This window comes from Vicia villosa, linkage group LG2 (genome assembly GCF_029867415.1).
Source record: "Vicia villosa cultivar HV-30 ecotype Madison, WI linkage group LG2, Vvil1.0, whole genome shotgun sequence".
In the NCBI taxonomy this organism is placed as follows: domain Eukaryota; kingdom Viridiplantae; phylum Streptophyta; class Magnoliopsida; order Fabales; family Fabaceae; genus Vicia; species Vicia villosa.
In genome coordinates this window covers 111232455-111249030 of record NC_081181.1, presented here as the reverse complement: position 1 = coordinate 111249030, position 16576 = coordinate 111232455, and the positions used below count along the sequence as shown (strand labels likewise).

Here is a 16576-nt window from a genome sequence, read left to right as displayed (position 1 = left end):
TATCGATGAATATGAGCCTTTAGATTTGAGCGTGTGTACATAGGTATTCATCTAGCAGATAGAAATGGCAGACAATTCCACAAAGGCATTGGATGAAGTTGCACCCAATCTGAAGAAAAATTAGGCTACCTGATGTGTGGCACATCTCAACTAAATGAAGTTTAACACCAACAAACTTAGTTGTCAAACAAATAAGATTAGTAGAAGATCAAAGGCGATAGACTGACTTTGCTCATAGTATTTCCAAGTCATTAGTTAAATATAATTTTAACTATAAGAAAAGTGGACTGCCCAAACGTTTAATGTTATATAAAAATGACGAATGGTTAGACTATCGTAAGGATGTTCTATAAAAATGGTGAGTGGTCAGACTATCATAAAGATTTTGAAATCAAGGCATTTGTGGAGGTAGAGTTAGATGGCCAGGATGTTGTGCTATATGTTTTACATATGTATAATATTAATTTATAAACAAGTTTGCAATAACCCATTGCTTGGATTGATGAGGTCGGTAGTTGCTTTTTCCTTGAACTTTTTGTTGGTTGTGATGAAGAATCCAGTAACTTAGGCGAGCAGGAGGGTGAGGAAACTCATGGTACGAAAGAGGCACAAAAGCATGAATTGCATTTATCCATTGAACTTAATGGGGGTGGATGAATCCAAATTAGAGGAGTGTAGTATGGATTCTAATGCTTTAGCTAAGGATGTAGAAGTTGATGGTTAAGATACCACTAACAAAGTGGGAAATGAAAATATTAGTGCAACTTCTAACCAAGACATAAGACTGTCGATTATTGCAAATGTTTTGAATTTGATACTTATATGGTTTACTTTTCCAAAACTGGTTATAAATTGTGTTAAGCTTCAATCCTTTATCTTTGAGGGTGAGTGATAAACATATTTTTCTTTATTGCCAACTTTAAATATTATTATGTGACATATAACTATGGATTACTTCGTTGGAGGGCCTAGAGAATTCGATTTTGCTATATTTAGAGTGCCCCTTATTATGATGTTGACGAAAATGAGGTAAAACACTTGGTCATTAGTCGTGTCATAATGGGGAACATGGAGCCTACTCATAATGGAAATAGTCATAATCATTTCAATGGTTGCGAATATGATACTGGGGAGCATAGAATTTTGGGCGTTGAATTTCATCAACCCTATTATCATATTTGCAACCACTCGGTCCAATCTGATTATTTCTACTGTGAAAATGCTCCATGTTCCCCATTATAACACGACAAAGGATCAACTGTTTAACCCTGTTTTCATAAACATAATAATAAAGGGCATTGTAGTTATAGCAAAATTAGATCCTCTTAGCATTCCAACAAAATAATCTATATTAATATGCCACATGTTAATGTATAAAGTTGGCAATAAAGAAAATTATGTTTATAAATTCCCCCTAAAAGATAAAGGATTTAAGCCTAATACAACCTATAACTAGTGTTGGATAGAGAAACCATACAAGTACCAAAGACAACACATTTTCAATAATTGACAAGAACATGGTCGACTTTATATAAATGCAATGACATCTCTACATTTACAAATGTCTCTATATTTAATTTTTCAATAAAAATTTAAATATAAGTATTTGTACAAGTCATATAGACTTCAAACAAAGAGTAATGTATAACATTTAACAGACAAAGTATGGAATATGGAGTAAACTGGAACTTACTAAGGGGGTCAGGTTGATGTGCATAAGGTATATACTTAAGCACGGTGCATAAGTCTCGTACGAGTAATATTTAAATTGTTCAGAGTAACATTTTAGTTAGAAACGAGTAATAATATCATAATTCATTAATAATATTTGTATTATTTGTACACATCTATTAATTATGAGTAATTATTAATTGTGAGTAATTATTAATTGTGAGTAATGAGTACACTATTCTGCGTAATATTTACACCATTCTGAGTAATATCAAATTTTAACTATTTTGAGTAATATATTCATTGTTCTAAGTAGTATTTATACTATTTTAGGTAATCTGTATATTATTTTGAGTAATAAATATAATACTTTGAATGATATAAAAAATATTTGAGTATTTATGCACCGGGCATAACGATATACCTTATGCACATCAACACATCCCTTAGTAAGGGTTTATTTTGAAATATATGGTGATATGATGTACTGTCAACTTTCATATGTTATGGTTTTATAATAAATCTTGTTAATCGTGTTGGTGCACAATGAATAAAGATGATGACAAAGAGAATAACGGCGCAAAGATTTATGAGAGAGAATAAAGATGTATATTCTACTTGTGTTGTTAATAAATGATAGCTACTACAAGGCTATTTATACAAAAGAAAATTTGCCACCTAAGTCCTAACAGACTAAACTTAGTGAACAAGTTTAAAGTACAAACAGTACAATAGTACAAAATACTAAAGTACCCTTTAACTAAATAGCTAAGCTAACGGAACCCAGAAAGTAGAACTTCTGGTCAACACTATCTTCTGAGTAACCATCAGAAGATCAGCCCACATCAGAACTTCTGATGCTCATCTTCTGAATATTGAATTACTCTTCAATACCATCTCTTAATTCATATTCTTCAATCAAAGCTGACAACGCCAATTCCATTCCTTAAGAGCAGAAATTGATCTGTCTTGATCGCCTTCGTCAGAACATCTGTCATCTGCTTCTGGGTGCTACAGTGCACAACTTCTAATGTTCCATTATGGACTTGGCTTCTCAAGAAATGATACTTAGTCTCAATATGCTTGCTTCTTCCATGCCCAATAGTTCAGAATCTCCTTCTGATTCTGGAACTATATCTCCTTCTGGATTTTCTTCGAAAGTTTGACTACCACCAGAAGTTCCACCTTTGTTAACTTCTGGGTCTTGTTCAAAACCACCACCTTTAGAAGTTGGATCGCCTTCAGAAGCTCTGCCTTTAGAAGTTCCAACTTCATAATCTTTTCTTTCAGAATCATGACCACCGTCAGAAGCTGGACTACCTTCAGAAGCTCCGCCTTCAGAAGTTCCACCTTCAACGTCATGATTAACACCAGAAACATGATCATATTTAGAAGCTTGTCCTCCAAAACCTATATCTTCAGAGCTTTCCCTTCCAGAAGCATGACCACCACCAGATTCTTGATCATCATCAAAATCTAGATCAGAATCAAATTCACCATCTGACTCATCTTCAGAGTCTCCAGAAGATTCTTCATCTCCTGACTCTAACTCTTCTTCAAAACTTTCAAGTTCTGACTCATCTTCAGAAGCAGAATCTTCTTCAGATTCTGACTCATCTTTTGATTCTCCTTCAGACTCAGAATCACCTTCAGAGTCTGACTCGCCTTCAGAACTTTCAAGTTCTGACTTATCTTCATAAGCAAAATCTTCTTCAGATTCTGAATCATCTTCTGATTCTCCTTCAGACTCAGAATCACCTTCGGATTCTGACTTGTCTTCAGCTTCAGAGTCATCTTCTAACTCTGACTCATCTTCAGAAACCTCAGATTCTGAATCTTCTCCAGAATCTTCAAAGTCATCTTCTGATTATGAATCATATAAAAATACTCCTTCAGAATATTCAGAGTTATCTTCTTCCCTTTCAGAATCAGAAAACGACAAACTCACAGGTTCCTCATCAGATTCATAAGCCATTAATAGCACAGGTTCATCATCAGAATCTCCTCTGGCTATTTTTGCTTCTTCTTTGTTTGACCAACAATCTTTAGCAAAGTGGCCAAACCTATTACAACAGTAACACTGAACCATTTTCTTGTCATACTTCTCCTTTCCCTTCTGATGTTTCTCCTCATCAGAATAGAAGACTTCTGACTTCTGCGACCTACCATGTTTTTTCAGCTTCTGGTCCTTCTTGACAAAAGAAGCCTTTAGAGCCTGCTTAACTTCCCTCTCAGAAGTTCTTTTAGTCAGACACAACTCTTGCGCCTCTAGACTACTTTGCAGCTCTTCTATTCTCATGGTGTCCAGATCTTTAGAATGTTCAATGGCTACAACAATGTAATCAAATTGAGGAGTAAGTGACCTCAATATCTTCTCTATGATTACTTGTTCAGAAAGGGTTTCTCCACAAGCCTTTATCTCATTAGTGATCAAAATCACTCTAGAGATATACTCAGAAACTTTCTCATTGTTCTTCATGTTGAGATTCTCATATTGCTTTCTCAAGGATTGAAGCTTCACCTTCTTCACTGATGCGTCACCGCCGTAACACCTGACCAGTATATCCCACGCCTCCTTTGACGTCATAGAATCAGCAATCTTCTCAAACACATTCACATCCACACACTGATGGATGAAGAACAACATTTTCTGATCTTTCTTCCTCGTTTATCTTTGCGCATCTTTTTGTTCTTCCGTTGCATCCGCTGCAACCGGAACATATCCTTTAGTGACAAGATCTAGAACATCTTGAGCACCAAATAATACACGCATTTGAACCATCCATCTATTCCAGTTTTTGCCATCAAGAACTGGAAGTTTGGTGTTCAAATTGCTTCCACTCATCTTTAAACTTGTGCAGAAAAATAGATTTCACTCACACTCACACAGTGTTTCCCAACCCACAAACAACCAAGAAAAATGTGATTCAACACAACTTTGTTTCCCTGAAACAAAATCAATCACACAATCACACAAACTCACGTTCACTCGTGTTTCCATGTGTTTGGAACCGGAGCTCTAGATACCAATTGTTGGTGCACAAGAATAAAGATGATAACAAAGAGAATGAACAAAAGGAATAACGACGCAAAAGAGATGAGAGAATAAAGATGTATATTCTACTTGCGTTGTTAATAAATGATAGCTATTACAAGGCTATTTATACAAAAGAAAATTTGCCACCTAAGCCCTAACAGACTAAACTTAGTGAACAAGTTTAAAGTACAAACAGTACACTACTACAAAATACTAAAGTGCCCTTTAACTAAATAGCTAAGCTAACGGGACCTAGAAAGTAGAACTTCTGGTCAACACTATCTTCTGAGTAACCATCAGAAGATCAACCCACATTAGAACTTCTGATGCTCATCTTCTGAATATTGAATTACTCTTCAATAAATCAGATATTTATGATACTACTTTAACTTTAAAGTGATTTCTCAATTTGCACCGGGAACTAATGGATTCCACTTGCACATTTTTTGTTGGTACAAGTGATAAACATGGTTGGATTTTTTGGTGTCTAGATGACACATTCGTGAGGTGATGTTCCTTAATTTGAGGCTCTCCTTTGTGCCTATCCGTAATACTCCCTTGTTCGACCTGGCATGTAATTAGCGATGATGTTGTAAATAGTTTTTGGCTTAATGGTTTGCAATTGCATGTATGACTGTGTTTACAAGATATGTGTTTTCATTTTATCCATAAATCATCTTATCAGTTATTATATGATATAAAATTTTTGGTTTTTTTTTTTTATTTCATTCCTTAATTTGTGCTTTAAACATAAACTAGTTTATTCAAAAAATATATATATTCCTATTACTTTTGTCAATATTTTCAAAAAATATTTTTCTGAAAGAATAACATATATTGTTATTATTGTCATTTTTTTGGATTCAATATTTCTTTTCCATAAATTATCTAGTTATGGCTTGTTGGCTCTCTTTTCATATCACTATTGTAAATAAGCTCAATTTGCTTCGAGTATAAATCAAATGAAGTTGGTGCCTTTTGATAATAAAAATGGATTAAATCCCTCATTAGAAAAGTTATTCACCGTGGGATTGTGTTAGGAACCCAAATTTAATAGATAAAATGAAATTGTATTATTTATTGGAAAAAGAAACATATTACAAAATATAAATCACTGTAATCCTAGAGCAAAACTCTTCATTGAAGATATGATTCTTTCTCTTTCTGACTCTAAGGTTCTAACTAGGGGTGGTAAAACGGGTCGTGGCCCGTCGGGCCGGCCCGCGCACCCGCCAAAAAATGGTGGGTTGGGTTGGGAGTTTAGGCTCGCCGCTCGCCAAAGCCCGCCCCGCCAAAACCCGCCGCCCGCCATACCCGCCCCGTCAAAGCCTACCGCCCGCCAAAATCCGCCTCTCCTCCAAAACTCACTCTTTTTTTAGTTAATTCTAGTAATTGCAATTCTTGATGGTTTATTTTATACATTTATTTATAAATATATGTAATATTTTTTTACGTAAATTTGTTAAAAAATTGCTTTTATAAAAAATTGTTTTAAAAAATAAGTGAAAAGTTTAATTAAAAGATAAAAAAAACCTATTAATATATTAAAAAATATATAAATAAAAATAGGCGGGTAAGCCCGCCGCCCGCCATCTTGGCGGGGCAGGCCGCTCTTTTTTTGGCGGGCATAAGGCGGGACGGGCGGGGGCGCTCGTTTTGCCACCCCTAGTTCTAACTCAACAAGATGATCAAAGATACCCTACTTTATGCCTTCACATACTCAATTAGTCACCCCTCACTCCCACGTCACATTCTTTTCCTCCTCTTACCTATATTTTGATAATGTCACTCTTTATGGGCTATTGCAACCAATTAGTTAATTATCTATTTGAATCCACATACTCAATTTGGGATCCTAACAATGCCCTTCCTTAAAATACAGACATGTAGGAATGTTACCCTATAAATAGACTTCACCCCATTTGCATTTTCTCCAGGTGTGCAATTCCATTGTATTAGAAGTTTCTGTGATCATATAGGATAAGGGTCATGTAGCTGTAGAAAACGGATTCGTTTTAGGGTCCCTAACTTAAATTATAATGACTTATTCACGTGCCTTATTAACAAACCTTCTATGGGGTCATATACTATTTTTTCCTACATAATCAGTTTCAAAAAAATAGTATGTCAGGGACACTATGACTTTGTTAGTATATTAAAGTTAGTATTTAAGTTTATTATTTCCACTGGGAATGATGTGATTTCAAAAGTTGTTCAACAATTTCTATGATTTTAAAATAAGTTTGTGTAATGGGATAGCCATTTTTAAAAACCGAGTTACTCCAAATAACTGGACTAAAAAAAATCAATGTTTTAAAAATTGAACTGGACATCGAATTGATAAGAGTTACTAGTTAACAACTCAATTGCTTTGTATAGCTTGAATTGACTTAAAACTGCGATCAAAGTACTCAAATAATCAAACCGTGCACAATGTTGATTCAAAATTTCACAAGCTCCCATTATAGAATATATCAGCAGCAACTGAAATCTTGATTCAAAGATTGATTTAGTCATGAATATTTCATATAAAATTGATAACAGTTTGGAGGGGAATGATATTGCATACATACATATGAAGGAATTGCTTCTTAAAAGACTTGATAGTGTTGCATTTGCATTTTCAGTCTTGGTATCTTTTTCTTTGGCTTTGATGACAAGAACAATTCTTGAACAGTAGTACCTTAACTAACAGACTTGTATCGACATATTTGTACTCACTTATTATGATTATATGCCAAGAGTTTCGCCGCCTTCACTTGATGGATCCCAACCAGGGGGTTTGATGTTTGGCCAATCACCTCGACATCCCAATCTTATGTATAAGCCTTTTTTACCTGCATAGTATCATAGCAAGATATTAAGTCAATCACGGGCTAATAAATTCGGGTGTTACTTTTCCCAGCCCCAATATGAGTTAGTGATTGGATGTGTTGAGGCCTAAGGAGACTTTTTATTTTAAAAAACATGACTACTCAAATAGTCAAATGGATTGTTGTTGATATGAAAGCATGTGATTTACAAATAAATAAGAAGTACCAGGAAGTTTCTTGTCCGATAGGATTAACTGTTTTAGGGCCTTCAAGCATCCTTGTGCCACGCTTTTAGCATAGGCAGGATCCCAGCCCTGCAGCTTGACAACAACATCTGCATTCGTGTATGCGGTTAAGCCATCTTTGACATTTCGGTGCGTCTCCTCCTTTGCAGAATCTTCATCTATATTTCAGGCAATCAAAATCAATTTTTACTGGAAACAAGAGGCTGAAGTGATATGGTAGTTGGGAGCGAAAGTATGGGGAAGAAATCAAAAGAAAACGAAGGGGAAGGGAGGGCAGAGTATCAATCGGAAACTAGGCCCTATTTGGATAAACAACATAATTAAGCATTTATCATATAAGTGCTTATGTAATATGCTATTTCTATAACAAACAGTAAAAAGAAAGACGGCCTGTTTTCATTAAGTTATAAGTTATTTTCATGAGTTATTCATAAGTTTATGGAAATAAGCTGAAAACCATGGTCATCTCAAACACCCTCACCAGTATTTACGCAAGTAGAAGAGCTCAAATAAGTCAATCTAAACAGACCCTTACTAAGTTTCTTTCCCCTTGTTTGGATGTTTAAAATCTTCCAAAGTTCTTCCTCCAAATTGGTAGAACAAGATGTTCATGAAAATCAATAAGGAAAGGTTATTGGTTGATACATGTAAGTTCTCACTTCATATTTCCCTCCCTCCATTTTGAAAAACTTCCAAACAAAGGTTGATTAAAACGTGGCTTCCACACTCTTCCCTTCATTTCCCCTCGTAAATCCCCCATCCAACACATCGCCTTTATAATGGTAAAAATTTCATAAGTCAAGGATCAAGTGACTCATCAATTCTTTTGAAGATTCAAAACAAGGTTGAAGTGTAGGACTGGAACTGAAGACATATCATGTAAAAACAACTAAGAATAAGTCAACAAAAATTACCTGATGCTTCCGTCTGTGACAACCAGACAGTAAATCCTGCATAAAGATATCTCCATTTATCAGATCTTCCAGCAGCACCTTGATTACCTCCTAATGTTGCAACTACTGTCCTTACATGTCTAGCAGACAGTGTGAAAAAATGAATCAATACCCAGCAACAAGAGTATCCATAAAATGAAATGAAGTAATTGACTTACCTACTTATGCTTTCAAGTACAGCGCCTTCACCTTCGGCTACCGAGTCAGAACCTTCAGCAAGCAGCCCTAGAATTCGATTACATTTATTAATACACTTCAAGATACATGATTTAAGTGACTCTTGTGCTGAAATGTGTGCACTGGTTGCAGTCATATTCTCTCATATTAAAACAAGATGCATCATCACAAAAATATCTTTCGAGGAGAGGGCTTTTTGTGTGTTTTTACTCATTAATCAGGAATCTTCATAAATAGAGCTTAAAGATGATCCTTGAGCCAAGGTTTCCCAAGGTTGCAAGTAACACATCTTTATCAGTAGAAGTAACAGAGAATGGCAACAAACTTGTAGTGTCAAAACTCAGCAGTTTCCATAAGACTAATTATGCATTTGCTTAAAAAAAGGCAGAAATGGCGCATTGCTTTAGATTTTTTGTCTAGAGTTAAGGTAGGATCTAAAATTGAAGTCAAACATAATATCTTCTAAGACAATACTGGGGCACTCACACTATTCATCCTACAGTTCTATAATAATATTACATATGCTAAAGTTGATGACAATACAAACTATACAGAAATTCAATGTCTCTATCTATCAAGCGATGTCGTAGAAGATGAAGAAAGAGCAAGGCATATCAAACTAGCAATGACATTGGCACTTACATGAATCCACGGTTTGATTGGTATAAGACTCCAGCAACTCTTGTGTACTAAGTGGTGTGTATCTGATAAGAGAAGAATATCATTATCAAACACTAGAGATTTGTGAGCCATTAGTGAAAGTTACACATCAATCATATGCATGAGTATTTCTCCTCCTAGTTACAAGCATTTGAATATTGATAATCACAATCAGATGCTGTCTTAAACGTACCCGAGACCAGTAGCAAGCTCTTCAGCCACTTTCTGGTTGATTTCAGTTGAATCACCAACAAGATAAATTGAAGTTCCTTTCAAAAGCTGCGATGATCCAGCAGCAAGTGATTCCCATGATTCCATAATGTCAGGCCATTTCAACTCCGGGTCATGTTTCTTGAAATTCACAACAAGCTGATCATCATCTATATACCTGCCCAAATCAAAACCACTCAACCAAAAAGGGAAAAAAAAAAAAAAATACAGCAAAAATCCATTTTTAGTGTAGTTTAATTAGCACAAACCAGATTGTTTCAGATGGTTTAATCCTGTCAAAAAGAGGATTAGTTTGTAACAATGTAATAGGCGATCCTGAGCGCAATACTCTGATAACTAACGATGTATCGTCTGCATCAACCGATATGTCTTTTGTGCTTGTTATATCCATACCTCCTAATTGTAACCTTAACTCCATCTCAGAAGCACCATCAGAAAACTGCATTTAGTTATACCTTGTTAGTTACCATCAGTTATAAATGAAACTCAAATGCTAAAAGAGAGAAACTTGAAATTACAATAAGAACGAAAAAGTCTATGTTACAAGGGGGCATTTGGTTTCTAGGTTAAAATCCTAAAAACTAACAACCATATGAATAACTGATTCTGAGGACTTAAAATTGATTTTTGATATGTTTTGGAGTTTGTGAAATAGAATTGAATTAAACTTGAAGGAAGGAGGATATAAGTAAGTACCTCATAGGCAGTGGTGGAAACGGGGGCTGTGAAGGAGCATTTGCAGGGAGGTAGAGGAAGATTGAATTTGTGAGATAGAGAAAACATTGAAGAAGAAGAAGAAGAAGAGAATGAGCGCAGTGAGACGACATTTGGTTTAGAGAAGAAGTGGGGTGTTTTTCTGGCAGTGGGGTTTGGGGGAAGAAACCGGAGAGCAGCAGTAGTAGCAGTAGCGGCCATTTCAACTATAGAGATAGAAGATAACATAGCATTAAAGTCCTATCATCATATGTATGTCTGTCTCTTCATGCTACATGCCACAATAACATTAGGCAAATCATATTTTACATCAAAATTTTGATGATAAACAAAAATCTATATTTATTTCTTTTTGTGAGTTTTTTTTTAAATAGTTTTGTTACATATTGTTTTGTTTTCTTATATAATTACGATTAAATAAAATAAAAAGAAAAAATGTTTCCTTAAGCCAGCACAGATAACTATTTAGTGACATCCGATGCAAGGACGTGAGTTCGAATGCACGACATTCTACTTTGTGAAAAATTCATGAAATGTTTTTTCTTAATATTAAGCATTTCATTTTAAAAGACATTCTTGTTGAATCTCCCATTTGACATGCATCACATAGTTTCTCTTTTAAAATTTATAATCTTAGATAGACTAGTGACTAGATTCTTGAGTGTTATCTTATTAATTAAATTAAAATGGACATACATAACCCAAGTGTTTGTGCCACAACCAATAGTTTTCACTTCTAGTGATTAAACACTCGGTACCGCTATTATACTTCATTGAGATTAAGTGAATAAATATTTTTCAACTCTATAATTCTTAAACACTCTCTCCTTATCAGCCTTTTAATATATAACACAATCTAGGGTATCGAAAGTAATAATGTATTCTTTTGTCACATAATTGACTAATGATAAAGAGGTTATGTTTAAATTATTCACAAACACCACACCATCAATGGTATTTGTGGAGGAATTTTCCATAATGCTTCCACCTAATATTTTACCTCAAACATTATATCTAAAAGTGACGTAGTTGCACTTCTTCTTGATGAAGTCAATAAACATAGACATATTTTTCGTCACGTGTCTCAAGCATCCACTGTCTTGAAATCATATCTTGTTTGTTGACCTCATATACTCCTACATTTAAGATCAACAAGGTAATTTAGGTACCTAACTTGTGATGGATCCTGGAGAGTTAGTTCTGGGACTTATAGTCACCCTTGTCCTTAGTTCATTAGAGACCATTATATTCCTAATTTGACGTTAAGGCCTTATATGTCCAATCTTGCTATAATAATGACAAACTATTTTAGAAGAGAAAATTTTCCATTCTTTCTAGTGATGTAGGCATTTTTCTTGTATTGTTTTTAAAAGTTTTGCTTTCATTATTTGGACTCATAGAAACAATAATTGGAGTTTTAGAGAGTTGTGTTATTTGTCCCATTAAGTTGCTAATTTCAATTTTCAAATTTGGACAAGTCGCGCTCTTAACTAATTCCAATTTTTCTTATAAGGTATGGAAATACACAATTGATCATTCACAAGTGATGCACGATCTTCTTTTTAAGAATTTAGAGAACCTTTGAGTTTTAAGACTTCTCCCTCAAGTTTTACGTAACTACCCGTATAATACACATCTAGAAAATACATTATACGCCATATTAATTTGTATTGATACAACATAAGTGTCTAACGGCATCACTATATATATATATATATATATATATATATATATATATATATATATATGTCCAAAAGGAAAAACAACTTTGTCACATGATATACAAGAGTGCCTAAACAAAAACTAAGATCTATGTATAATATCCACAATTGCACATAATATACATCAGAAGATCACGATTACAAAAGTCTTCGAAATATCCTCAGATAAGCTTGTCCTTGCCTTTAACCTGTAAAAAATCACCTGAAAAACAATAATAACAGTGGAGTGAGATAATAATCTCAGTGAGTTCCCATATCCTACGGGTCCACTCTAAAGGTGAGAAAAATATAAACAAGAAGGGGGGTTGAATTGTGTATACCAAAAACTACTTTTTTCAATCTTGATTCAGAATTGAGTAGATGAGATCAGATTTTCAAGTGTGTGGCTTTTGTCTTGCAGGTTCTGACTCTGGTAAGAAGGCGTGTGAAGTTATCGGGTTTTGAACTCAACACTCTGTAAGATTACTAGTGCTATATTACAATGGAAGTCAAGATTCTGGAATGATACTTCTACAACGGTTCTAAGGAATGTTAGTACAAGAGCTTTTGATCGTGACTTTGCAAGGAAGCTTTGGAGGCCTTCTAAAGCTTTACTTTTGTGTACCATGTTCTGAAGATGCTGAAGACGAGGTTCTGCTGAACAAGTTGTGAAGATCCGAAGACATCGCTTCTGAAGACCAAGTGCTGAAGACTCTGAAGACAAGGTTCTACTGAACATGTTCTGAAGACACAAGTTGTGATCATCTACAACATGCTTCAATCAACATACAATCAGAAGCCTCTAAAGACTTAAGATCAAGGACGGTTCACATGTGATGGTGAGCATAAAAGTACTAACGTAAACTGTGACCTCTACTCTTATCGGGTGGCGTAGTCCAACCTGTACTTGTTATCTACCATTTCCACCATGAGCGTTAGGGACTTTACGGATGTACTTTGCATTTCCTATGCTAACCTCCAACAGATCTATCCTTCTCTATAAAGAAAGCCATTGGAAGAATTTTAAATCAACGAATCTGTTCTATAAAACTACACCAAAGCGGTGCACAAACTCTGTTAGATAAATCTATATATTTTTCTATTTTTAGCAAGGAGATTTTGTTTGTATCTTATTTATCAACACTTTTGTGCTGCTGTACTTAAACATTGTGTAATCTGCTTATTAGAAGCATATTTGTAATACACACTTGTAATCAGCTTGGTTGATTAGATTCCTTGGGGGACTAAGTGTTAGTCAGAAACCTCAAGAAGACTGTGGCTGCCGTCATAGTGGTTTTACGATAAGGATCAGCTGAACTTGTTAGAATTTTCAGCAAGGTTGATCATTAGTTTATTGTGGTTATTTCCTTGAAAGACTAAGTGTTAATTAGGAGCTTTAAGAAGACATTGATTGCGGTCAGTGTGGTTGTCTGTAATCATTTTGGTTATAGTGGATTAAGTCTTTATTGAGAAGGCAAAATCACCTTGGTGGATGGAATGGAGTAACTTAGTTAACAGTGAACCAAGATAAAAATAATTGTGCTCATCTATTTTTATTCACTTATTAACCCCTTATTTTGAGTCGCAAAAAGATTATATTTGGGGCAACCCAATTCAAATCCCTTTTCTTGTGTTTCTCGCACTGTCAAATTTATCATGGTTCCTCCTAAACTGAGAGTAGTTCGTTCTCTTTGCAGCACAAGAGATTTTCACTATAATCATTCATATTACAATTTGCTCAATCAAACTAAAATGAGACTTTGTTGCTCAAGCACACAGGCAAGATAATTCTTTGCCTAAACCTATAATTCAATACTTCCTACTTAAGCCTTCAAGCAAGGGACTTTTTTCTCAATCCTACAGATCGAGACTTCCTGCTCAAGTCCTCCCGACAAGAAACTTCCTGCTCAATCCTCTAGATCGAGACTTCTTGCTCAAGTCTGCATGTAAGAGACTTTCTTGCTCAATCTTACAGATCGATACTTCCTACTCAAATCCTCAAACAAGAGACTTCCTTGCCTAAACCTGAATTCAGGATTTCTTGCTCAATCAAACTGAAAGAGACTTCCTTACCTAAACCAACTGTTCAGGACTTCCTTTCTCAATTAAACTGAAAGAGACTTAACCCCCAAGGGTTGGCTTAGCGGTGGAGGCTTGGGTCCTGAGAGTGTTCTCCTCTGAAGTCCCTGAGTTCGAATCTAGCTAGGTGCTATCAATCTTTATGTTGGGCCAATCCATACAGAACTTTGTTCTGGCTTTAAACGGGGCCCCCGCTAGTGGACGGTGGGATTGGTCCGTCTTGGATTAGTCGGTCGCAAGGTCGGATACCAAGATTTCCAAAAAAAAAATTGAAAAAGACTTGTGCTCAAGCATGATTGCTAGAGACTCCAAATTCTTCTATCAAAAGAATATATTGTTAACCTTTGTGTTTGTTTGCGTGCTTCTTGGTTAAGAAGATATACAAATGTTTTACACTTGGAGCATGATATAAGTTGAGTAGCTCCTAAGTGTATAAGAATGAATTCTTCAGTATTTTCTCTTCTTCTTCTATACAAATGTTCTTCATTTGTTATGCCTTGCTGTTTTGTTGATCTACTGATCATATTCATATAATATTTCTTTTGAATTTCCTATTCATATGGGAATATGTCTTGCTCTTCTCTCTTAACACACAATAACCCTTTTGGTTGGATTTCATCTTCTTTTGTGTGTTACTCTAAACTTTCTTTTCTGTCTGACACAAATTTTGTCTCAACTCCCACGGTGTGTTATGGTATCATATTTCTTGTGCACACAGTCTTACACACACACACACCTTATTCTTCAAACTTCATCTTGATATATAGAATTTTAAAAATAGATCCGTTTAGGATTGGAACCACTCAGGGTACAAGTAAAAGTTAAAGGTTGAAACTACTAATAGTGTAAGTAGTCATTGAAGGTTGAAACTTGTTAGAACAAGATTTGTTCTGATCAATATTCTGCGTTTTGATGATAAAATTATATATGAATTTTGTATAAGATAATGTGGTACTCTAATCCTTTGCATTTTCCATTTCAGGAAATATATGTAGAGTATGCACAAATCAGCGCTCAGAAGCAACTGACTTAGAAGGTTCTGGATGGCTTCATCAGAACATGCTCTTGCAAGACATCAGAAAATGATCAAGCAGAATCAGAACATGAACCGAAAGCATCAGAAGAATGAAAGTCAAAAGAACAAGCTCTGAAGTTTTGATGGTATCACGCTCAAGCTCTTCAAAGTCAGAAGACAAGAAGATGCACTGCTCTAAGTTGTTGCCTTTGATATTCAAACGTTGTTATATACAAAATCTGAGTCCAAAAGAAAGTACAAGATGAAAGGCTGAAACGTCTAATCTCTGACTGACAAAAGGAACGTAAGAAGCTACAAAAGGCAAAGTCAGTAAAAGCAGGAGAAGCAAGGCTCGAGGTAGTTGACAAAAGTGTGAAACATTAAATGCATAGTTATACTATTCACGCAAAGCATTAAATGCTCCCAACGGTCATTTCTTCTCAGCGCCTATAAATAGAGGTTCTGATCAGAAGCAAAGTAGAACACTTATGCATAATACTGAAACACTGTCAAAATCAAATCTCGTGAACTTCATCTTCAACCTCACAAACTCTTGTAATATTTAGTGAGTGTTAAGCTTAGAACTTAAGAGAAATATCACTGTTGTGATTACAGCTTTATTAGAAGCAATCTTACTGTTGTAAACATTATTTTACATTGTTTGTAAAAGGTTCCTAGAGTGATCAAGTTGTGATCTGTAGACTCTAGAAGACTTAGAAGGTTTCTAAGTGGATAACCATTGTAATTAGTTGGATTAGTGGATTAAATCCTCAGTTGAGGTAAATCACTCTAAGGTGTCATACCCAAAAATTTGCTCTCTTATATTCAACCAAAGGTTCCTCAATTCCCCAAGAACACTCAGGGTTCTACCAGACAAAGCTCCTCCTAATCCAGGATCTCCAAAACTAGGGTTTGCATTTTATCAAAGGAGTTTGAATCTTTAAGGCCTCAAATGGACCTCAAGGTATCTCATATGTCCCAGAGCATCTCCAGGCAAATTTTCAAGCTTTGGATCACAAGATTGTTCAGTCAATGGTTTAGATGATCAATAATCAACTATGTTGACATAAAAGTCAACTATAGTCAAAATACAGTCAAACTTCAAGACTTTGTTAGAACAAGATTTGTTCTGATCAATATTCTTAGTTTTGATGATAACAATGTATATGAATTTTGTATAAGATAATGTGGTACTCTAATCCTATGCAATTTCCATTTCAGGAATCACATAAAGAGTATGCACAAAATTAGCGCAAGAAGCACTGACTCAGAAGGTTCAGC

At 35.1% G+C, this 16576-nt stretch overlaps 2 protein-coding genes across 2 annotated transcripts; both read right to left on the bottom strand.

Moving 5' to 3' along the window:
- Nucleotides 1–391: 391 nt before the first annotated feature.
- LOC131649795 (uncharacterized) lies at nt 392–3970 on the bottom strand. Its single transcript, XM_058919553.1, has 4 exons — nt 3616–3970; nt 3319–3534; nt 2770–3147; nt 392–435 (listed from the first exon to the last, which is right to left on the bottom strand). The coding sequence occupies exons 1-4, from the start codon at nt 3968–3970 to the stop codon at nt 392–394; spliced, it is 993 nt and encodes a 330-aa protein (XP_058775536.1).
- A 3210-nt stretch (nt 3971–7180) lies between these two features.
- Nucleotides 7181–10757, bottom strand: LOC131646621 (probable inactive shikimate kinase like 2, chloroplastic). The gene is made up of 8 exons (XM_058916616.1): nt 10484–10757; nt 10036–10226; nt 9750–9944; nt 9539–9600; nt 8878–8944; nt 8681–8799; nt 7748–7924; nt 7181–7545 (listed from the first exon to the last, which is right to left on the bottom strand). The coding sequence occupies exons 1-8, from the start codon at nt 10727–10729 to the stop codon at nt 7439–7441; spliced, it is 1164 nt and encodes a 387-aa protein (XP_058772599.1). The 5' UTR covers nt 10730–10757; the 3' UTR covers nt 7181–7438.
- Nucleotides 10758–16576: the final 5819 nt, after the last annotated feature.

What these genes read in the sequence shown, in the direction of transcription:
- LOC131646621 (XM_058916616.1), bottom strand. Translation starts at nt 10,729, where the DNA reads ATGTTATCTTCTATCTCTATAGTTGAAATGGCCGCTACTGCTACTACT. An exon ending in AAACCATCTGAAACAATCTG is followed by an intron (nt 9,945 to 10,035) that starts GTTTGTGCTAAT and finishes TGATTTGGGCAG; the next exon opens with GTATATAGATGATGATCAGC. An exon ending in CAATCAAACCGTGGATTCAT is followed by an intron (nt 8,945 to 9,538) that starts GTAAGTGCCAAT and finishes ATCGAATTCTAG; the next exon opens with GGCTGCTTGCTGAAGGTTCT.
- LOC131649795 (XM_058919553.1), bottom strand. Translation starts at nt 3,970, where the DNA reads ATGAGAATAGAAGAGCTGCAAAGTAGTCTAGAGGCGCAAGAGTTGTGT. An exon ending in ATCTGATGAGGAACCTGTGA is followed by an intron (nt 3,535 to 3,615) that starts GTTTGTCGTTTT and finishes ATTCATAATCAG; the next exon opens with AAGATGACTTTGAAGATTCT. An exon ending in AGGCGAGTCAGACTCTGAAG is followed by an intron (nt 3,148 to 3,318) that starts GTGATTCTGAGT and finishes ATTCTGATCTAG; the next exon opens with ATTTTGATGATGATCAAGAA.